This window comes from Cryptomeria japonica, chromosome 1 (assembly GCF_030272615.1).
Source record: "Cryptomeria japonica chromosome 1, Sugi_1.0, whole genome shotgun sequence".
Classification (NCBI taxonomy): domain Eukaryota; kingdom Viridiplantae; phylum Streptophyta; class Pinopsida; order Cupressales; family Cupressaceae; genus Cryptomeria; species Cryptomeria japonica.
Window position 1 is genome coordinate 683,099,944 of NC_081405.1, and position 22,899 is coordinate 683,122,842.

Below are 22,899 nucleotides of genomic sequence, written 5' to 3' on the forward strand. Positions count from 1 at the left end.
TTACATATTCACTGAATGTTTAGGTTCCCATGCAAAGCGTCTTATCATAAAATCACATGTTCTCTACATCTTATAGAGGGGTGTATCAAAGTTCATTTAGAGGGAACTCATTAATCTAACAGTCAAAAAGTGCACAATGAGTTTATGTAACTTACCAGTTACCACAAATCAGACTCATAAAAGTGTAGTTCACATTCAATGTTATTATGCCAAATCAAATATTGAATTTGTGTCAAATCAAAAAAGCAATATTCTGTGAAACTGAAAACTATTTTTAGCCTGCAGGAAGGAACTTACTTGTTTCCAAGTCCATGTCACTCTCAAATTGAAGTTCTAGAGATTTTACTAACTCTTCTGCACACAATTACAAAGAACAAAGTTAATGTCCGCCAGATAAATTGTGGAAAATATTAATTAGGATTGCATCACTATGCCATGAACAAAATTCTAAGGCATTAGGTAAATGTTAAGGCATTTTTAATCACAAGAAATTAAGCAGAAAATGGTTTTAAAATGAAAAAAGATGTTGCATGCAATAACTGGTGTAATTAAGCACTCAAGACTCAAGAGAAATGGAATGGTACTGAGGGTTCTCCTCAAACTAGCAACTGATCAGAAGGTATGACTTGTGACTTGAGAATAAGTTCCAAATTAATTTGTTTCACCAAAGACAAGCAGACCTTATGCTGATCTAGTAAAAGACTAGCAGTATCCCACACTACTACAAATATTGATCTAAAAAGTCCATAGTTAAAGAGCATGAAAAAAATTCAAGCCACCATCCTCTAATTATCAGAGATAAAAGACAGATGGAAACAAAAGGTAAGAATTTACCTTCATCTGCAAAGTCAGGAACTTGTGATTTCTTATTAGCAGCTTTCCTTGATTTCTACAACAGAAAAAATTGATTTTAAGCATTAACCACATTAATAAACAAAGAAAAGCACTCATGCATCATTCTCTGAAGTCTGAACCATGTAACACGAACATATATATTGTGACAAGTACGGCTGCTATTCCGCCATTAACAGAAGCCATGCAATATACTATATTACCTTATTATTAGTGAAAAAGTGGGTTTCAAAATAACACATAGGAATGGACATCAGTAATTGTCTCAATATGATATCACCACTTTCCAGAATACAGCAAATAATTTGTAAAGTGGAAAGCTTGCAAGTATCTATATGAAAAATGGAAGAATATATCAAGGTAAATCATGAAAAACATCCAAATGATTATGTAAAGGTGACAAAATAGGAAGAACCATTCGAGAAACGGGAAGAGAAATTTGAAATGACCCCCTTAGTTTTTTCCCAAGTTCAACACAACAATTTCACCCATTAGCGTTAGCAAAGATGAAAAATTGGAAAGCATTACATGATGGTGGTTAGACCAGCCACTTCCACTTTTACAGTGGGCTAAGAAAATACTGAAAATTTAAACAACAACTTGGCGGTATAGCCTGCCACTTCCACTTATTCAGTGGGAGGATTTCAAACTCAAAAGGAAGGCTCAACCACTTATGCAGTGGGAGCAATACATTATTAGCTGATAACCAAACTACTGGAAAGATAAGATAACTAAGCTAGGCGGTAAACCAGCCTCTTCCACTTATGCAGTGGGTAATAAGGAACTAATTAGAATGGTGTTTGTTGTTAGTACTACTAATCAGCATTACAATATGAAACATGCATTACAAATGAAGTAAAAATTGTTGTCCAACAACTGCAAATGATATCCAATGTTTTTTCCCAGATATAAAAAGGCTCGTGACCAAGGAAACAACCCCCAAACACCAAACACTAAAGTCTGATACACTTAACCAGCAAACTGAAAATACAGACCAGCAACACAAGACACACCAAATGCTCCTATCTCCTCCAAAACACAACAGATTGACTTGGAATAAAATTCTAATGAAGCCTAGGGACGAGGCGACCAAGACAAGACCCAAACCCAGCTGCAAATTTGATCTAACAATTTAGTGCATGCTTCCCAAGACAGCCATAGGCATGGTACGACCTGGGAGGAAGGGGTGATTTTCAATATAAAATTCAAATATCTGAATTAGAACCTGAAAATCAGCGAGAACTAGACCATAGGAAAATAATGGGAGATTACCCAAAAGCAACAAATAATCCCTCTTAGACTTATAAATGAAAATCACTTTCAACTCCACAATAAACCAACAACCTAGAAACTCACAAAACACCCCAAAAACATCAGAAAACATCAAAAGACTCCTTAACAATGAACTTCATCTATTCTTCAGTGTAAAGAACAGCCTCACAAGCTCAACTAGTTTCTATCTCTCAAGCAAGAAGTCGAGAACAAGCTAGGAGATATGCATTCCTCGAAGCAAATCAGTCTCCATTTCGGTAGCATTTCATTACAAAATATTCATGAATGCAAAACAAGCACCCAGCACTCTTATTTATAGCCTTTGTGTCTCCAAATTCAAATTAGCATTCCCTCCAAATGGAGGCCAAACCCAAATGCACATTCACTTCACATTATTTTGAAATTTACATTTCATTTCTCCTTTTTCCCAAATCGACCTTAACAAAGAGGCAAATATACTTTACAAAAATATCAATAAAGTATAATGTGGTGTCCAAAGGTAATAAAGTGCATTATATTTATAAAATCAACTTATTCCTCCTTAGACTTCCATCATGCCTTAAATATTATTTCACTTTATAAAACATTTTACCTCAACAATGGAGCGCCCAACATAAGCTTTGAACTGCCAAAAATAACTCCAAGAATGCTGCAAGGCCATCTGCTCAAACTGACCTGCCAGAAATAGCCATCTGAACTGGCCTGTTGAAACCCTTCTAAAAAAATTACTACTAAAAATAGCATACTGCTAAAAATAGTAAGGGTGTCCAAATGCATTTTAACCACATTCTGAGCAGCCGTCGCAACTCACTAAAAAATAGTAAGTCCGGAAAAGTCTTCAGATTCATTTGCATGTCACACCATCACAAAGCTCTTTGAAAACCCAGAGGGAATCTAGATTCAGAACTGTAAAACTCCAACATGCAAGCCACCAAATTGCCAAAGCATCCTCCAAGAAAATAGGAAACCCTAATTACTACTCCCGACTAGCCTACGGGCCTCCGGAATAGGCTAATGGCCAAATGAATTGATCACTGTTGAGAAGGGGACATTACAAAATTTAAATAGAGGCAAGGAACACTTGTCAAACATTCATCGTTGTAGGGTAAAAAGTTCTGCACAGCAAAACATTCTTGCAAAATAACATAGAATTCATATAGAGGACATAGAAAGTTTGATGGAAAAGGATCATTTTATAAAAGAAAACTTAAGAAGCAATAGAAGTTGGGCAGCACCTAGTCAATACATCCACAAACCAAAGCTTGGATCTAAATGTAAACCCCCTAGAGACAAATTACTTACATGCTTAGAAGACCAAATAATCCTCAATGAAAATAGTTGTTGCTTATGCAATTAATACTTATAAGTTTAAAAGCATTAAATAAATTGTAAAGCTTCTGGTAGAATACCATCTATAGCTTTAGTTGCATCAACATTTTGCATCATATTAGATTTATGGAGTGTGATTCAAAATGTCAATGCAAATAAAGTTATACATAGTTTTATACCAAAAGCTTTACAATTTATGTCATAGACTTTAAATATCATGTTTTTAAGTATTAAATAATTTCAAAATTTTATTTAAGACAACCCTAGTGACATTTATAAGTTTTCCTACCTCTTAAGTGTAAATGGAGTTATTATATAATCCTGATCTATGATTTGAATCAATAATCCTAATGATGTTTCACAGAAGATGCTTGCAACATCATGTAAAACTCTTTCTATGCAACTTATTACTAAAGCTTATTTCACAAATGATGAATAAGTTTATCTAATTAACAACTTGATGAAAACCCTATGGAAACCCACATCATTTTTAAGTTTTCCTACCTCTTAAGTGTAAATGGAGTTATTATATAATCCTGATCTATGTTTTGAATCAATAATCCTAATGATGTTTCACAGAAGATGCTTGCAACATCATGTAAAACTCTTTCTATGCAACTTATTACTAAAGCTTATTTCACAAATGATGAATAAGTTTATCTAATTAACAACTATCCACATCATAGGGTGGCAAGCCTATGGAAACCCTCGGTCTAGACTGGAGCAAAGGAAGCAAAGTTTCAGTTCTATTCCCCCAGCTCATTTGGAGAACCATAGACCACAGTGGGTTTTTGAAAAGGGTCGATGGGTGGATAAGTTGGTCAATTCAACGAGACAGGAGGGGGAGATGTTCCAGACTTTCCATGGGTGAAGAGGGAGTTATAGGCTATACAGGGAAGCGAGACATTTTGGAAGGAAGTGGAGTGCGGAACCCCCGTGGGTGAGGCCAAAAGATAATTGGAACTCACTAAATCTGCGTTTCTCGGGTGAAAATTGGAGAGGAATAGCGCAAGCTAGGCGGAAGAAGGGTTCCCAGAGAAATTAGAATGGGTGGTTCAGGAAAGATACAATGGCGGTCGATGGGAAAGAGAATTTGAGAGAGGAAAAAAGTGAGGAAGTTGGTTTAAACATTCTAGGGACACAGAAGGAGAAAGGAAAGGGATTGTTGATTGAAGAAGGACCATCCAAAGAGGCAAAACAAAACCACGGTAAGTCCTCGAATGACAATCCATTTTCAATCTATTTGGAGGAAGAATCCATCAAAAAGAATAGGGATTTCTTGTCTAGAATGGTGATGTTTATTTAGTGGGGAGGTCTAGGGTTAAAAGACTGGGAGGAAATTAGGGCATGGTGCTATAACCAGTGGGGTAGGAAGGTGGTAGTTAGGCCACTCGCAAACAAGTTTTATCTAGTCTCCTTCGATTCTCATGAAGAAAAGATCAAAGCATTAGGATCAAAGCCCTGGTTTTTGGATGGCACTCTGATGCATCTCATTGATTGGGTGCCTAATTTCGATCCCTATACTTTCACAATCACAGAGAGTTCAATATGGTTTAGATTGTATAATTTGCCCACAGAATACTGGGGAGAAGAAATGATCAAAGACATTGGTGGGAGAATTGGTAGATGCACCTTTATGGATACTCCTTTGGAGGATCAGAAGTGGGGCTCACACTTTAGAATTTGAGTCTAAGTATTTAGTAATATGGTGATTCCGGAAGAGTTAGAATTGGTTTTTGAGGCAGGCCCTTGGAAAGTGGTTATCAGGAGAGAAGATGAAATGGATCTATGTCCTAATTGCAAATCAGTGGCACATGGAAAGGACAAATGTTTCTCAGCGGTGGCAGTAAAAGGGCTATATAAGTTTGCTCAATCCCCTTTGATGAGGACAAATGAGGGGTCCCCTCAAGGGTGCTCTTTTACAGAAATGGAAAAGGAATTATTGGAAATGATATGTGTTGGTGTCAGAAATAAGCCACACCCGGACTGACGATGGATTGGTCCAAGAGGGGCCAGTAGCTCAGTGGTAGAGCATTCCAGCAGCATATGGAAGGTCCTAGGTTCAAGTCTTAGCTGGTCCATGTCTCAACATGGTATCAGAGCCAAGTCCAGGCTAGGAGCCCCAAGCACACGAGAGGTGTGGCTTAAGGGGGGCTGTTGGTGTTGGAAATAAGCCACACCCGGACTGACGATGGACTAGTCCAAGAGGGGCCAATAGCTCAATGGTAGAGCACTCCAACAGCGTATGGAAGGTCCTAGGTTCGAGTCCTAGCTGGTCCATGTCTCAACAATATGGTTGGTGTGTAAGCTGAGTAAATGCTCAAACGATCAAGGAAGGGAAGGTTGGGAGTTCAGAGGTAGGATTTTGGGCTAGGAAAGTACCAAAGAGATAGAGGATGCACAAGCAGGTTCCCAGACTGTCACTGGAGGTGAGAGCAATCCAACGTTTACACCTATCCTCGATGGTTGTGTTCTCGAAGTAGAGATTGTACATTTAGATTTTTCCAAACAAGATCAAGAGATAGCTTTAGAGGAACAGGGTCAAATCAGATTAGAAGAAAGGGGAAAGGAGGACAGGACTGAGGAGGGTAAACTGGTGGACGACACAAAAGAAGAGATAGAGGGAAGTGGGAATTCAGATTCAGAGATTGATGATAGTTTTGAAGAGTATCAAGCAGGGATTCTGGAGGCCAGGGGTTTGGAGCAAATCCAATCGGAGATCAAAACTCTCAAAATCAAAACTAGCAGAAAGAAAGGCCACATGACAAATAAAGCAAAGTTGCCAATAGTTGGTGGTGCCAAGGGACAAACTAAGCTTTTTCAAACTATTCTTAGAAACGGGAAGGAGTTACCCCTTCCCGAGGAAGCATGAAAATCATTAGCGGGAATGCTAGGGGCTTAAATGCCCCTAGCAAATGGAGCCTTTTCAAGTGTCAAATTCATGCTAGTAAAGTTGATTTGGCTTTGATTCAAGAACAAAATGGAGGAAAGAAGAGCAAGGGATAAGAATGAGGAGCTGGAGGCTGTGGGAGGGACTGTTTGTGGAGTCGATCGGAGCGTCAGGAGGATTGAGGGTGGTTTGGAATCCTGTGAAGGCATCGTGCACCCTTCTAGTGAGCAATCCAAACTGGATGATGGTTTCCTTCACGGACCATCAGAGCAATAAATCTTGGAAGGTTATTAATGTTTATGGACCAACTGCTACGCAAGAGAAGATAAGGGTGTGGAAGGAAATTTCAGAAGTGTTGGTTGTGTATAGGGATGACAAGATTGCCATTGGAGGTGATTTTAATGCTACTCTCAATTGTTCTGAAAAGCAGGGGGGCATCAGTGGCTGGTCTAGGGTCCAACAAGATTTTTAGGAATTTGTGGTTTTCAATAAATTAAGAGATGTAGAGTTCATGAAGGGGAAATCTACCTAGACCAACAGGAGGAAGGGCTTCACATCCATTGCTGAAAAATTGAATAGATTTCTACTCTTTGGTAATTGGCTGGAGGAGGGAAATCAATGTGTGGCTTCCATTCTACCTTTCAATGGATCGAACCATTTCCCTACACAGCTTGTATTCACTACAACAAACTATAAGGGCCCCTTCAAATTTGAAAAAATGTGGACAAGAGATCCTGAACTGTCCGAGCTGATCAAACAATGGTGGGGAGAAGTGTGGGTGGGTAACCAATCAAAGATGTTCCTTTTCTACAAAAAGCTTACTCGCATCAAATGAAAGTTGAAGCAATGGAACAAGACACATTTTAAAAACATCTTTGCTGAAAGGGATCGTATTGAAGGGGAACTAAAGATATTGAATGAGATTGTTATTGAGAAAGGTATGACTGAGATAGAATTCACCAAAGAATAGGCCTTGAAAGCTGAACTGGCGGAATGGATGGCCAGAGAAGAGCAATTTTGGAGATAGAAATCAAGGGAGGTGTGGCTCAAGGAAGGGGATCGAAACACCAAGTTTTTCCACAATTCAGCCATAATGAATGGGAATAGGAATAGGATTTTTGAATTAACAAGGGAAGATGGAACCAACGCTCATACTAGGGAGGAGATAAATCAAGAAGCAACTAGCTTTTTTCAAGATCTTTCGAACCAAGGGTATCTAGTACAGGGCACTAACACAAAGGAGTTTCTAGACCTCATTCCAAAAATTATTTCGGATGAAGATAATTTGGAGATTAGGTCTCCAATCAGTATGGAAGAACTCAAGAAGGTCACCTTTCAAATGAATCATGATAAATCTCTAGGGCCAAATGGTTTTCCTACTAGTTTTTATCAATTTTATTGGAACATCATTAAGGAGGATTTATGGGGTGTTGTGGAGGAATCTAGGAGAAAGAACACAGTTCTTGGGGCTATCAACCACACCTTCATCGCTCTTATCCCTAAAAGGAAAGAGGCAACTAGTATGGGGGAGTTTAGGCCAATTGCTTTATGCAACACAGTATACAAGATCATCACAAAAATCATAGCAAGAAGGCTGAAAAAGGTCATTGATAAAGTCATCTCAGAGGAACAGAGTGGGTTTGCTCCGAGAAGGTCTATAGCAAAAGGTATTATTATTGCACATGAGACTGTCCATACAGTTAGGAAATTGAGGATGCCCTCCATGATGGTGAAACTAGACATTCTAAAAGCTTATGATTTAGTGGATAGGGAATTTTTGATAGAAGTGCTCAGGAGATTCAGCTTTGACAATAGTTGGGTGGTTTGGATTAGAGGTTGTATTGTGGGACCCAAATTCTTAGTATTAGTCAATGGTGTGGCGCAGGGATTCTTTGGAACTACTAGAGGCATAAAACAGGGGGATCCCCTATCATCCTTTTTGTTCATTATTATGGCAAAGGCCTTGGGTAGGAGCATCTCTAAAGCTAGGATGGAAGGGAGATGGAAGGGGATCGAAGTCACCCCAGGTGTTGATCCAGTCACTCATCAGCAATTTGTTGATGACAAAATCCTTTTTGGGGTTGCATCTCGGGGAGAAGCAAGGGAAATGAGATCCTTATTGGACAAATATAGTAAGGTGTCAAGCCAATCAATTAGTTGGAGGAAATCAAAGATCTTTTTCTTTAATGTTCAATTGGGATTACAACGGGACAATGCTAGGATCTTGGGTCTCAGAATGGCTTCATTACCGAGCAGATTTTTAGGTATGCCATTATTTGGAGGAGTCAATAAAAGGTGCTACTGGGATAAGCTGATTGAGAGTTGCAAGCACAAAATGGAGTCATGGAAAGGGAAATGGTTGTCATCGGCTGGGAGGCTTTTGCTAATTTTAGATCAGACTGTTAAATATAGACAGCAATAACAGTAACCAACACAAGGAACACCAGAATACCGTGGGAAAACCTCCCTCTTGGAGGTAAAAGAAACCCAGCAATGAAATCTCAGAATATATTAGACAAGATCAACATGTCTTATACAAGTTCGAACAGATTATATGCTGTTGTCTATGAATCAGAACTGTGCTAGGGCATCAATCAGACCTCAACCTGATTTGCACATGCTGGAGTTAATCTTATGTATGTTGTGAATGAATTCACAGTGCTGAGATGAAGACTTCGCTGCCTAAGGAAGAGATTCGCTGTCCAAGGAAGTGATTCGCTGCTGATAAGGATGTAGTCGCTGATGCTCTGCTGAAGGAGTTCGCTGAGTGAATGAAGGATGAAATGAACTTGTTGAATGTATGTTATGAATGACAAACACATCTCCTTTATATAGGAGGAAGACACCTATTCACAATAGGTCAGCCAGGCAACTATTCACAATAGGTCAGCTTACAACAATAACATAGTTCTTTAAGCTTGGCGCCCAATAAATGGTCAGCCCTATCCACACATTACATTATATATATTATTTAATTCCACATAAAATGTGACTAAGGCTGATAGGCCAATTAGTCACCTACAAGTGCTAGGTCGGCCCTAGAAGGGATCCGACCTAGCTACAAACATCAACAGCTTTTAATGGTTAAAGCAGTTCTTTCTACAATCCCATTATATTCAATGTCCTATCTCAAACTCCCGGCTTCAGTTGAGGACAGTCTAAACCAGATAATGAGGAGATTTTTCTGGAGTGGGCCTCAAGAGGATCAGAAACAGCCACTGTTAGCCTGGGATGAGGTCTGTAAGCCTATGGTTGCTGGAGGTGCAGGGGTTAGACAATTGAATATCATGAATTATGCCATGGGGTCCAAATTGTCTTGGATGATGACCAGGTGTGATTTCAAGTGGGCAAGGTTCTTAAGGAAGAAATATTTGAATTTGGATGATCCAATCAGTATTGTCAAAATCAAGGACCCCCTGAGAGGGTCTACAATTTGGAACTTTATTTGTGATAGCAGAAGTATCATCTCAAAATACTCGTCTTGGGAAGTGCATAATGGGTTACGGGCCTCCTTTTGGGAGGATTCATGGGATGGACATCCTAAACTTTATGATAATCCTAATCTGCAGGAGATATGAAGAGAATCCTCCAGAGTGTGGGGCAAAGAAGTTTCTAAATTTGAAGGTGGTCAGGAGTGAAGGGGTGGATAGATGGCAGTGGAACTCAATGGATGAGCTTTATGCTCCTCGGGCAAAAAAATTTATTGGCTGAGATCCTTAGGAGTACACCCATACCGGTCTCTGGAGAAAATGACAAATTGAGGTGGTGTGCTTCAACGGATGGAGAGTACAAAGTGAAATTGGGGTACAGGATCATGGAAGAAGCAAGTCTAATAAATAATTGGCCTATCAAATTATTATGGGGAAAGGAGGTTTTACCCAAAGCAAGGGTTTTTGCCTGGTTAGCCATTCAAAAAAGGATCCTCACTAAAGATAGATTAGCAAAATTGGGATTCAATTGGCCAAGCAGATGCATGCTCTGTAAAACTAATGAGGAGAATGCTGATCATTTGTTATGGAGATGTCCGTATGCGAACTTTTGCTGGAAGCATGTGATGTTGAAGTTGAATTGGTATACTGCGGATACCTTTAGCCTACAAGATTGGTTTAGGGCATGGCCAAGCAGGGTGTATAAGGGAATGTTCAGTAGTGTTTGGACGGCAGCCCCCTCCATTATAGTTTGGGAATTGTGGAAGGAGAGGAATCGCAAGATCTTTAAAGGTGTATCAATATCAAGGGAGGCTCTCGTGTTGAAGATAGAAAATTATATTACTGAAGTAGTAAACGAGGTGGCTAAAAGGAAAAAAATTCAATACCTTTTCGAACCTAGATAACGAAATGATGATGAGGTTTCCAGGCTTAGAAGTGCCAAAAGGATATGACATTGGAGGTAAAGTCAATAGGAAGGAGATTAGGAAGAACACAGTGTGGCTGGCTCTGGAGAAGGGTTGGGTCAAAGCCAACTTTGATGGCGCTTCTCAGGGAAATCCGGGATTGTCCGGGATTGCTTGTGTGTTGAGAAATGAAAAGGGTATGATAGTTGGGAAAGTGGCAGAACACATTGGGATGGCTACAAATAATGAGGCAGAGATTCAGGTTGCCATGAGGGGCTTGGAGGTGGGATTGCAGATGGGATTGAGCGACTGCATCTGGAGGGAGATTCTTTGCTGGTGATTAATGCGATCAGGAATAATTGGACTCCTAGTTGGATGCTTCAACATTGGTTGGAACCTATCTCTGGGCTTTTGAAAAGGTTTAGGGAATTCAAACTAAGCCATATCTACCGAGAAGGAAACACAGAGGCAGATGACTTAGCCAAATTGGCTGCCAATAAGATCGAATGTCTCAAAATTCACTGGGGAAAGAATTCGGCAGATAGTACCAAGACGGGGAAATGAGGAAATGTGTAGGATGAGTTGGCAAGAGGATTGCGGTTACAGTTGCTGACAAGGGACTAGGAGAGATAGAGTGATGGGAAGGTCAAAAGGTTTTCACCAGTGCAGACTCCTGTGGTGGAGAAGTTTAAAGCTTCTTATCCTGACCGGAACCGCAGCCTTGTGTTTCTGCTGTGTGTGACAAAAAGTCTGGCTAGGCCAGAATCCTTTGATTTGGGGAGGTATGTGCGGGCAGAAGGCTTGATGGGGAGACAAGACATAGGGGTGGATGACAATGAGGAGGAGGAAGGAAATGATTGGGGATGGGCAATGGGGATTTATGGGTGCCGCAGGAAGGCCGAGATATAGAGGACATTGCTGCAAGTCCTGCACATGCGAGGTGTGGTGTGGAGTGCCCTGTTATTGCTAATGCCAGGGCGGCAAGGAGGATGAGGGAAGCAGAGGAGAGCGTGTTTGCACAGTCCTCTGAGGATGAGTGACTCTGAGATGGATGGGGGTATTTTGGTATGTGCTTGCTGCTGCCAGAATTTTGTGTTTTCTCTGTATGATGGGCATGTGGGTTATAGGTGTGTCAGGGGAGGGATTTTTTTTACTTCTGTTAAGATTTCAGTGGGTAGTTTCTCTGGGATGTTATGCCTCTGCCTGAGGCCTTTTTGTATCATTAAAGTTATATGCTGTCGGGTGTCGGGTGGTTTGGTCTTTTTGCCAATTTTAGTATTTCCTTTTGGAGGCAAACGGGACATAGCCACCTCCTGCATGTACCAAACCTTTAAGTAATATAGGTGCTGGCCTATCCAGCTATTAAATGATCAAAAAAAAATTATAAGTTATCATAAATATAGACAATGTGGCCTCTAGAACTGAGGAATGACAATGATAAATCCATGGTTGGAATGCCCTATATACATTCCTTTTTCTAGTAGAGAAGAAACTTCATATTTTGTGTTGAGAAGTACATTTTACACCCCATAATAACTTGTACTTTTGGTCTGGGTGGACACATGGAGGACACTGAAAGTCAATATTAATATTAACACATTACTATAAAATAATTAAATGAAAAAGAGTCCAGCAGTTGTAACTAGGTGGCAATGATGGGATGTTACCACAGTGGCAACTTCCGTTCTGTTATAAAAATAAATGGACAAAGATTGAAATAATTGTATGCTGCACACTCAATGTATGTGTATTTATTATTGCACAAGAAATTATATAGGTGATTGTAACTTACACTCTGTAAGTTACCCTTTACATATGTGTAACGTGTTGTTAAATCATAAAAATAAGCAATAATGCTTGTGTACAAACTACAAAGTATAGTGACAGTCTAACATTATATAATATCTTTGCCCCTACTAACATTGTGTAAGTTATCTTGTAGACATAGTTGATGTGGTGCCATTACAACATTAACATAAGTAATAAATGATTATGTGTACAATGTATATTATAGCATAATATCATATCTGATACCCCCTTACTATCTGAACCAGAGAACTCCAATCTTGTCCCAAACTTTTACAAGAAAAATAGACCCAAGAGGTTTATCATTAAATTCGCAGACAACACTTAAGATGTTCAAAAGAAGAGAGAAATATCTCCAATATCAACCACTTGTGAAATGCAGTGATGATGAACCTCAACGTGCTTTGAGTGAGCATGATAAATTGCATTCTTTACCAACTTCAGAACAACTTAATTGACATAAAAGAGTGGAGTTGTTATGGTAAATGGAAGTTGGAGATCACACAAAATTCAACATAAAGTTGAATTTTAAAGAGGAGTGCTGATATTCCAAAAACAATAAATGCAATCACAGGGATTTTAGACATTCTCAATTTTAGTAAAGAAAAATGAGTTCTCAAAGGCATTTTATATATCATCGATCCTTTCTCATAAACACAAAAGATATTCTACCATACAGGTTACTAAAGGGCAAATTGCAGTGATTTGCAAGCCTGCAAAAAACACCTGTGAACAATTCAAATCCAAGTTGCACAGGTCATCCAACTTTTGAAGTTCCAAATTTTCATCTAAAGGATCAAAGATGGTATGCACCACAGGTAATGAATTCGATCAGGCAAAGTCTTAAGATACCCACATGAAGCATCCTAATGCTAGAGCCTGTTGTCAATTGGTAGGAAAACCAGGGTTTCACTGCTAAGGTAACTTAATTCTCATGATTCCCTTCAAGTCTCTACCGCACCAAGAGATTAAATTTTAATGGAAGGAAAAATAAAGTTCGACGAGTGTATGTAGTTCACGAAGTTATTTCATTTCAGAAAATACCAAATTTATGCATTATACGATAATATATAAGAAAAAAACAAAAGATTTACTATTTGTACTCGTAAATTTGGCAATATCTATCAATTTTCAGCATATTTTATCCAAATGTTCAAATGTATTTTGTTGGATAAGATGTCAATTATTCTTTTTTCTTTTCGTTTTTTAAGTTTAGATGTAATAGATTATCCGAGGAAAACGATTAATCAGCTTATTGGCAAACCTAATTCTTTAAAAATTATGTAATAAAAAGGCAATTGATAAAAAAATAGCCAATGAAAACACCGTAAGCATGTTATACTTCACTGCAAACAAAAAGAAAAAAGCATGTTTCCATACTAATTTTTTTTACCAAGAGAACCTAATGTCTACCTTCAACAGCAAGGCTTCAGGAAATGCTTCATAAAGCTCCTTATACGCAGGTGTGTCACTGTGTTTATTCTTCCCAGACTTGGTTGCCATCAATATAACTGACGTTCTCCTGGGTATAACATTATGATAAATCTGGAAAGCGGCAACTGGCTTTGCAGCACAAGACCCACAAGTCAATGCAGACATAGGGTATTGCTTTTGTCTGTACCCTTCATTCTTCGTGAATCCCACTGCCTTGAAGTTTGATCTTATTCCAGTCTGGCTCAAGGTCTCCATCTAACAAACAAAAGTTTAAACCATTGAAAAATAAAACATTAGAAAAATTAAATAAAAAGTTCCAAGACATTCAATGTCCATTAAATCCAAAGGATTGTGAAGTAATACAAACAAAAAAAAGATAGAGAAATTATGAAACCAAAACTATGTAGACAAACCCAAGAACAAAAAACATCACAACTGCTCTGCTACTGCTTTTTTCTGAAGGTTAATCCTTCTAATGTTAATTTTGATGAGAAATTCTCCAATTAGGATGTGCTAGCAAGAACTGTGGTTCAAATCCCTCCACATCAGCTGACACGTTGAAGATTTTGTTGAACAGTTACGGTTAGAAAAGTAGAACTCGTATTTACATATTTAAGATTTGGCCTAAGCTTACCCCACACACTTGAAGATGTTCCATAACCTCATCCAACGTTCAAGAACAAAAAAACATTTAAAGAGAAAATACAGCATTCAACATACAGTAAAAGCCATTTCTAAACATAAAAAATAATAAGGCACATTGCCATTAACAAAAATATTAAAAACTAAATGAACCCTTTAAACCAAAATCTTCCTGGGTCTCTTGGTATTTGCTGAATTTGGATGATATGAGATGCATATACATGCTCTGTACATATTCAATGGATATACAGTGTTATCATAACTCAGATATTCTAGTCTGGGAACAATAAGTAAATTTTTTCAGTTGAATTTCCAGGGAGATATAAGAGCGTCTACAACCATAGGAAATTTTACCTACGGACAGGCTAATAAGATAAAACCAGAGATTCACTTACCTGTTCACAGCCTCTTACTGAAGGCCTACGCCCTCAGGTTTCCTGTTGTTCAGGATGACCAACGGGATGAATTTAACGAAATGGAGTTTAAAAATGGAAACAACTTCTCTTTCGGATTTAGAGTAGACACTATGGATAAATCTGAATAAAAAACTTTATCGTCAATAAAAAATGTAATTTCAGTTTTTTTTTCATTATGAAAATTCTCGTTTTCCCGGTTAAAGGAACCAAAGGGCTTTGCATCGAATCCATTATTAGCAAAATAAATTTCAAAAAATCATATTGTAGAGTACTACAATACATTAATTAATATTGATGGACAAATTTTGTGAATGTCATTTATTTTTATCATATTTTTTACATATTGCTCTCGGCAAGATAGAAATGTTTCAAATACGCATATTAATTCAAGGAGGAGCACATGATTAGTAGTCGTTCTTCAAACTCTTATATTTTCAATATGGTTGTGACATGTTTAGAGATGTGGCTAGAGTCATTTGTGATTAGTAGTCTTTCTTCAAACTCTTATATTTTCAATATGGTTGTGACATGTCTAGAGATGTGGCTAGAATCATTTGTGAGCTTCTTGCATATTTGAAAGGATCAAAAGACTACATTGTCATAAAAGTACAAAAGGAGATGATGTAATAGAGTTTAAAGATGGTTGCCTTTATTTTCTCTTCAACCTCTTTAAACAAGACTCTCACAATAACTTATAAGCTTTGCCAATTGCAAGTACCTCACAAAGCCTTCTCTAACGGTGTTTTGACAATAGGAGAGTTTGACAGAGGTGTACAATTTGTATATTTTGTTGATGATGGATTAAACATGTGTGCGAAGCTTCATTTTGGAAACAAGAAAACTATAGTGGAAGATAGTGTGGCTCGCATGATCCACCAAGCTAGGAGAGTAGACCTTAATGATTGGTTCTTGTGACCTAGATTTTTTATGGAATCCTTGCTAGGATAGGATCTTTAAAGCCAAAAACCCTCATTTTGTAAGCTCCTCGTATCATTTAGATTTATAGTTTACTTGTCTCTCTTTCCAATAATAGCATGTCTTTTCTTTTTTGGATCCGATTCTTTGAAATATTGTGAGTTTTATACAACTACAAAGAGCTCAAACTTTATTTTATGGTCATGTGTACTCCATCCTAAACAAGGATTCACATAGAACAAACAATTATTCTTCAAGTTTAGTCTCCCCTAAGTGAGCAAATGTCAATTAAATAATTCCTCACATAGTCTCCATGTTCAAATCATAGGACCCAACATCCCTATAAATATGTTATATATGAGAGATTAAACTAAAATAGAAATGGACAAAGTCATCCAACTGAGGAGAAAAGGGAAGAAGATTGATAATAACTTGATCAAGCTAAAAAATTGATGTTCAAGACATATTTTAATAAGGTGGAGGAAGCAGTAATAATGGAGGAGGAAACAAGCTACCTTTCTTTAAGGGATATTAAATGTTATATATCTAGCACTTAAAATGCTAGATTTGGTGACATGTTTGTGGAGAAGTAGTCAATTATGTTGAATTCATGATGGCTTGCATTGGATGGTATTCCAAATGTGGGGACAAATCATGGAGGAGGAAAACCTAGAATGACTATGGAGAAGTATAGATATACTTTATTGAACAAAGGCTTAGATGTTAATGATTTGACCAATTTTATTTTTTTTACATTGAATCAATGCAAAAAAATTACATCAAATTAGGCAACCATAAGGTTGCTAAAAAATAGAAACCACCAGCACTCTTACAATCCAAAACCATTACAAATTACAACATTCTTGTTACAAGGACCATCTTAGATTCTTAAAAATACATACAAAGATACCTAGCAAGGGAATCCTTAACAAAAAAGAGCCTACTGCCATTACAAAGGAGCTGCCATAGAGCTCTAACCAACTACATATGTAAAGCTAGAACAAATAAAACTTCATCTTAGAAGAGTGTACCATTTTAACGAATGCCTAAGTTTGTTTTCAAGTTGAAACTTCAACACTTGCTCCTTGATATGCTAAAGCTAATCCATGACTTTACAATTTTTCTTACATAGAACTTGAGATTGAGAAAACAAAATAGCCACCTAAAGAAATTTGTTAGAATAAAGTCTTAGAATGGCAATTGCCAAATACCAATTGTTAGAAAACATAGTTGCACATCTTTCTTTCCATGAATGTCTTAAAATAACTTGTCTAATGGAATCAACAATCACATTATTTTGCATGTCAAAACCAAAAATGGCCTTTTTCCAATTCAGATTAAGATTTAAAATAGTAGGAAAATCCTTAAACACATCAGTTCATTATTTTTTAACATATATGCAATCCCAGAAGATGTGTTTCATATTCTCAGCACCTTGACAAAAAGGAAAATTAGCTAGTTGAACCATAATACATTTCAATCTAGCCTCAATAGGTAGCTTGCAATATAGTATTTTCCAAGCTATGACTTGGAAATTAAAATCATATTTATATTTCTATATTTGAGTGCTCAATTTGGTCCATAACTTGTATCTAAATCTACACTTCATTTTTTATTTAAATAAGGATTAAGAGGCTAGTTAGGAAGGATTTAAAAATAAATTTTCTTAAAAGGAAAATAGTTAAAGATGTTGTAGGACGACCATTTCCAATCTTTGAAAAAGTTGTAATTCTTTGGAGTACATAATTTCATTGAAAGGTCAATATGAACTAGAGATTGGATAAAAATCAAGAAGTGTTTATATTTGTCACTCAACCCAAAGCGCTCTTTAATATATGTCCATGAGGCCCAATCAAATGAATTGAAGTCCCAAATGTCTAGATAAATTATTGAACCCCTGTTTTGAACAAGAAATAAGGATACTTGGAAAAGTTGACAACCAAAGGATGATCCTGATAAATAACAAGCTTATTCCACCATATTGATAATGAAGCAAAACTAAAGCCATGGTGCCATGAAGAATTATTCCATTTAAGGAATCTACAAATTTTTGCCATGCTTTCCATATTGATTTTAAAGGAAATGAAGCTCATATATTAAAAAAAGGAGACATAAGTATTTTATCTAACCAATTGACCATTTGCCATTTTTCTAAATTGTAGCTTCCATGATACAATGACAAACTAAAATTTTCCAAGGCTCATCTCCATTGGAAACTCTTATGATCTATTTAGTAGCTAGACATGGCCCTTGAGATTTTGGATCTATAATTCCAAGACCACCTATATATCTTGGTTGAATGCAATGATTCCAAGAAGAGGCAATAAATCTAGCATTACCATCCCATTTGGACCACAATAATTTGCAAATTATTTTGTTTAATTCTTCAAAACCGTGTTTTGACATCCAACATGAAGAATAATAAACATGGGTAGCAATGCAGATCTTATTAGGAACTTGAATCTTACCATCTAATGATACCAGCTAATGATATGAATCTACTGTCCGAATTAAACAACCAATTAAGTTTGTTAAGAAACCAACTCCACATTTCAAAGAGAGATACCCCCACTTCGAAAGGAATACCAAGATATTTGGTTATCTCTCTATGACTAATTTACATGCATTCCTTATTAATCCATGAAGGAATAAAGTCAAGTTGAGACATAAAAAATTTGGTCTTATTGTGAGCTATTTTGGAGCTAGAAAGAGAACGATACAAATTCAAAATATCTAACATATTGCTAATCTCTTCTTCAGAATTTTGCAAGAATATAGCATACTATCATCAACAAGTGAGAATTGATAACCACCTGATTTTGAGGAATAGAAATGCCTCTAGTAAGTTTTAATTAGTTAGCTTTTTAAAGAATATAACCCAATGCATCAGCAGTAAGCACATATAAAAAGGGAGATAAGTGGAATCCTTGTCTAATAGAATGTTGTAACTCAAAGGAATCTGACATTGTTCTATTGACAATGAGATGTGTATTGGCATCCTTGAACAACATGTGAACATGGATGCAAAGTTTTGGTCCAAACCCCAACCATTGAAACATTTTAAGAATGAAGCTTCAACGAATTATGTCATATGCTTTATAAAAGTCCATCTTGATTATCAAAGTATTTTGGCCTATTTATTGGTCCCATTCAATAGTCTCTCGAGCTAACATAAGATTGTCAAGTATGTATCTTCCTTTTCTAAATCATGTTTGTTTGAGCCTCACAATGCCCTAAACAACTCGTTTAATTTTGATAGCAACAACTTTTGCAATAATTTTGTATGAAGTAATTATTAATGTAATTAGACAACAACCAACTATACTCTCCTCATTATTCCCTTTACAAATAAGTTTAATTAGACCCTTATTAATAATAGGGCCCAAAGAACCATTATGCAAAGATCCTAAGTAAAACATTACAAACTATCATTATTATAATTCCACGTTACTTGATAAAATTTAGTTGGAAAACAGTCAACACTAGGACTTTTATTAGATTTGATGGAGAAAAGAGCTTGCTCAATTTCTTCCAAGGAGAGAATATGATCCAAGAATTTGTTGTAAGCTAGGTTACTTTTTTTAGGAATACAATATTGGATATCTTCTTCCATGCATTGTTGAATAGCCAACCAATTACCTTCTTCCCTAAGCATGTTTTCATAAAAATTGTAGAATAATTTAACAATTTCCATATTATTTGTGTGATATCCATTTTCATCTTTTATAGCACCAATTCTCTCCTTTTTATGTTTATAGTTTGACCAAATTCAAGTTGCAAAATCCTTTTCCTATGTGATCATTGGCTTATCCCTAAGAGTCAAGTGTATTTCATAAAGTTGCATATGGTAAAGTAATTGATATGTGAATTTCCCCATACATTGTGATAAAATGCTCTATAATGTTGCTCATATAAATATTGTAAATCTTAAGTAATAAACTAATAACTTATTTACTACCATTTGTAATTCCTTGTTTTGTTTTATAATACTTAGTTAATAGGTACAATTGATCTTACTTTGACATCAGTGACCATACTATTTGGTCTAAATTTGCCTATACTAATTTCCATTAAATATTTTCTTATGTTGTGAGGATGTATTCAATTGTATTATATTATATTATATAAATATAATATTGATGGTTGATTTTGAAGTAGCTCGCTCCCTCTCATAGAAGAGACGCCTTCAACATAATTAATATATGTACATATTGTTATATAATATATCTAATTTATATTTAATACTTTATATTACATAAAATACAATTGAAATAGAATTTATATATAATTAGTAAAAAAATTGATGCACAAAAAAGAAGAGAAGAGACTAATTTGCAGGTTTGAAATAACTTCCCTGGCTCAGACCTAGAGGGAAATAGTGATAAATAATGTGAAATTGAGAAGGTTTGGTGCAAAAGAAGGCAATTTCTTGGTCCCAAAAAATACAATACCTAATGGATCCCAAAAGGGGAAGCAACAACAATGGAAGAAAATCAAATCCCCTTAGGGAAGCAAAAACTTGTAAGTTGAATTACCATTATTTTAAATTTTGCAACCTCGTCTAATTGTGTAGAAAATTTAGAATAGAAAGCTTTCTTCATGAAAAAATTAGGCGATTGGCCTACAAGATCTAAGGTAGAAAAATGTTGTTTAAAAAAATTGGTGGGGGTGGAGGGGAGGTTGCAAAATTCGTTCACTACCAAAGGGTTTTGTCTTGGTTAATTGCCCTAGCAGGGAAAAGAAGTAGAAAATTCTAGGGCCAAAAAACACATGATTTTAAGGGATCGGGTTGATACATTGTAAACCGTAGACTAAAATTTAACCCTTTGCAGGAAGAGGCAAGGAAAGTTATGGCCTGGATCATATTTTACAATTTGGTGTAAGATTATTGGAACAAAGATTTGTTAGAAACCTTGGCTAATGAAATTAGCGAATTTGTGAAAATAGATGAGAAAATGGCAATTGGTGAATGTAGTATGTATGCCAGAGTATGTATTTTGATGAAGCCAAATGAGAAGGTGTGGGAAGAATTAAAGATTGTAACTAGCCACGACACATGGAAATAGAAGATGGAATTGGATCAAACATCAAAAGCATGTATAGAATGTCTGAGCACATAATATAGAACAAAGGAATTCCCTACATATAAGAAATCCTTGATTAGGGACCTAATCAATCATGCAAAAGAGACTGTGTAATATGGGTACATATAATAGGGTGTGTGCAAGAAGTTGAGTCCACTTTTTGGCCAAAAAAAGGAAGTATATTTCCTAGTTTTTAGAATGTGTCACAATTGATGTAAAAATTCAAGTGCTCGCCTAAAGATAGAATATTTAAAAAAATTAGTAATATGAAATGTAGTACTCAAACTCTAGTTTCCAAACATGCAATTTATTTTAATACCTAGATGATACACATTTATTATCAATAAGCATGTATAAAAACCATTGTTTAAAAGTCACTTTTTCAAGATCATACCATGTACATGTATAACCACCATATTTTGACCTAAATAAAAGTATTTTTTTAAATCCTCTTGGGAAAATATTCTTGGGAAAATATTTCTTGAACTTGATATCGAGCATGAAACATTGAATCTGGATCACAATCATCAAAATCAACAACTACTATGCCTACCTCTGCCAAGGTGGGTGAGAGGAGGATAGGAGTTGCTCTTGTCCTCCTATGTTTTCACAAAAAAATGTATTGTTGGTGGTGCTTCCACTGCTACCTTTGGTACTAATGATGTTATTAGTGCTTGTTTTGATGCTTACTTGTACTTGCTCATAAGTTTATCTTCATCTCTTCTATTGAAGCTACTGATGTAACATTTATGTAATGAATGTCGAACTTTGCATTATAAAATTCAACAACTCATTGATTATGATATCATTTACATAATAGGTAGTAATGAGTGGTATCAAAATCCTGAATATTTTAAATAACATTTAAGTTCCTATTATGTTGCTCCACACTATGTGACACTGTTATCCTATCCCTTGGGGGCTCATTGTGATTCATGGTGGTACAATTTCAAGTGCAATCATACTTTATGATAAACATAATAGTTTTTCTTATCCTTGTCTCCATGTCTGGGGGGAAAGGGTAGTGTTTCAATCTCCTATCCTTTCTAAGGATCCACTTTCCCATGGTTGGGTGATATTTGTTTATCATGTGATGTCCTTTATTGCAAAGAATTATTTGTTTTGCTAAGGGATTCTCTCTTCTTCTTTTTTTCCAAGAGGTTTGCATCCTTGATTAAAAACTCTTCCTTGCTTGAAAGTGTATGTCAATCATAAACAATTCTTTACTTGGGACCAAAAGTGTGTTATCCTTCATCGATAATCCCTTTACCCTAGCAATGGGGAAAGTGTGAATTCTTGTTCTCCTTCCCTTCTTTTGGTCAATGATGTTATTTTTGTCCAAAATCTCCTCTTTGGGGTAGCTGTCTTTGAGAAAAATATCTCTTCCTCCTCTTTTGCATCTCTAAAAAAGATCCCTTTACACTTGTTGCAAGATATATTTTTTCAACTATCTCTTCCCTGCCTTGCAAGAGTTGTGTCCTCTCTAGCTTGGATTGTATGTACATTTTTGCTTAAAGGATAAGGATATCTCCTTGGTGTTATAGGTGTTTATCCTTGTTTTTCTTTTACCTTTAGATGTCAACATAGTTCTATCTTTCCATCTTAAGGGGGGGCATATATGGCCTCCTTATTCCAAATGTTGTGGGATCTCCTAATGAAAATCGTGCTTTATTTGGTTATCCTTATTCAAATCTTTTAGGTTGAGTCTACTAGCAAAACACAACTTGCTAGGGTTTGATGACTCTACTTCACTTTGTTTTTAGCGAGTTTTCCATAGATACAATACTTTCCTTGGTTATCCTTGGGATTGGTTGACTAGCATAACACAAATTGCTAGACCATTTGACCTCTCCTTCATGCATATTCTCAAGATGAGTTAACTAGGATAACACAACTTGCTAGCACATTGACTCTCTTCATACCAAA

The 22,899-nt window shown here is 36.5% G+C and overlaps 1 protein-coding gene across 1 annotated transcript in view; it reads right to left on the reverse strand.

Moving 5' to 3' along the window:
* Window positions 1-15,109, reverse strand: part of LOC131044843 (protein REGULATOR OF FATTY ACID COMPOSITION 3, chloroplastic) — a 124,077-nt gene extending 108,968 nt beyond the window's left edge. Inside the window, exons 1-4 of the mRNA XM_057978292.2 lie at window positions 14,954-15,109; window positions 13,896-14,171; window positions 835-889; window positions 298-354 (exon numbers count right to left, since the gene is read on the reverse strand). Coding sequence (XP_057834275.2) covers window positions 298-354; window positions 835-889; window positions 13,896-14,171 — 388 coding nt within the window. The 5' untranslated portion in view covers window positions 14,954-15,109. The remainder of the gene's footprint in view (window positions 1-297; window positions 355-834; window positions 890-13,895; window positions 14,172-14,953) is intronic.
* Between the last annotated feature and the right edge of the window lie 7,790 nt (window positions 15,110-22,899).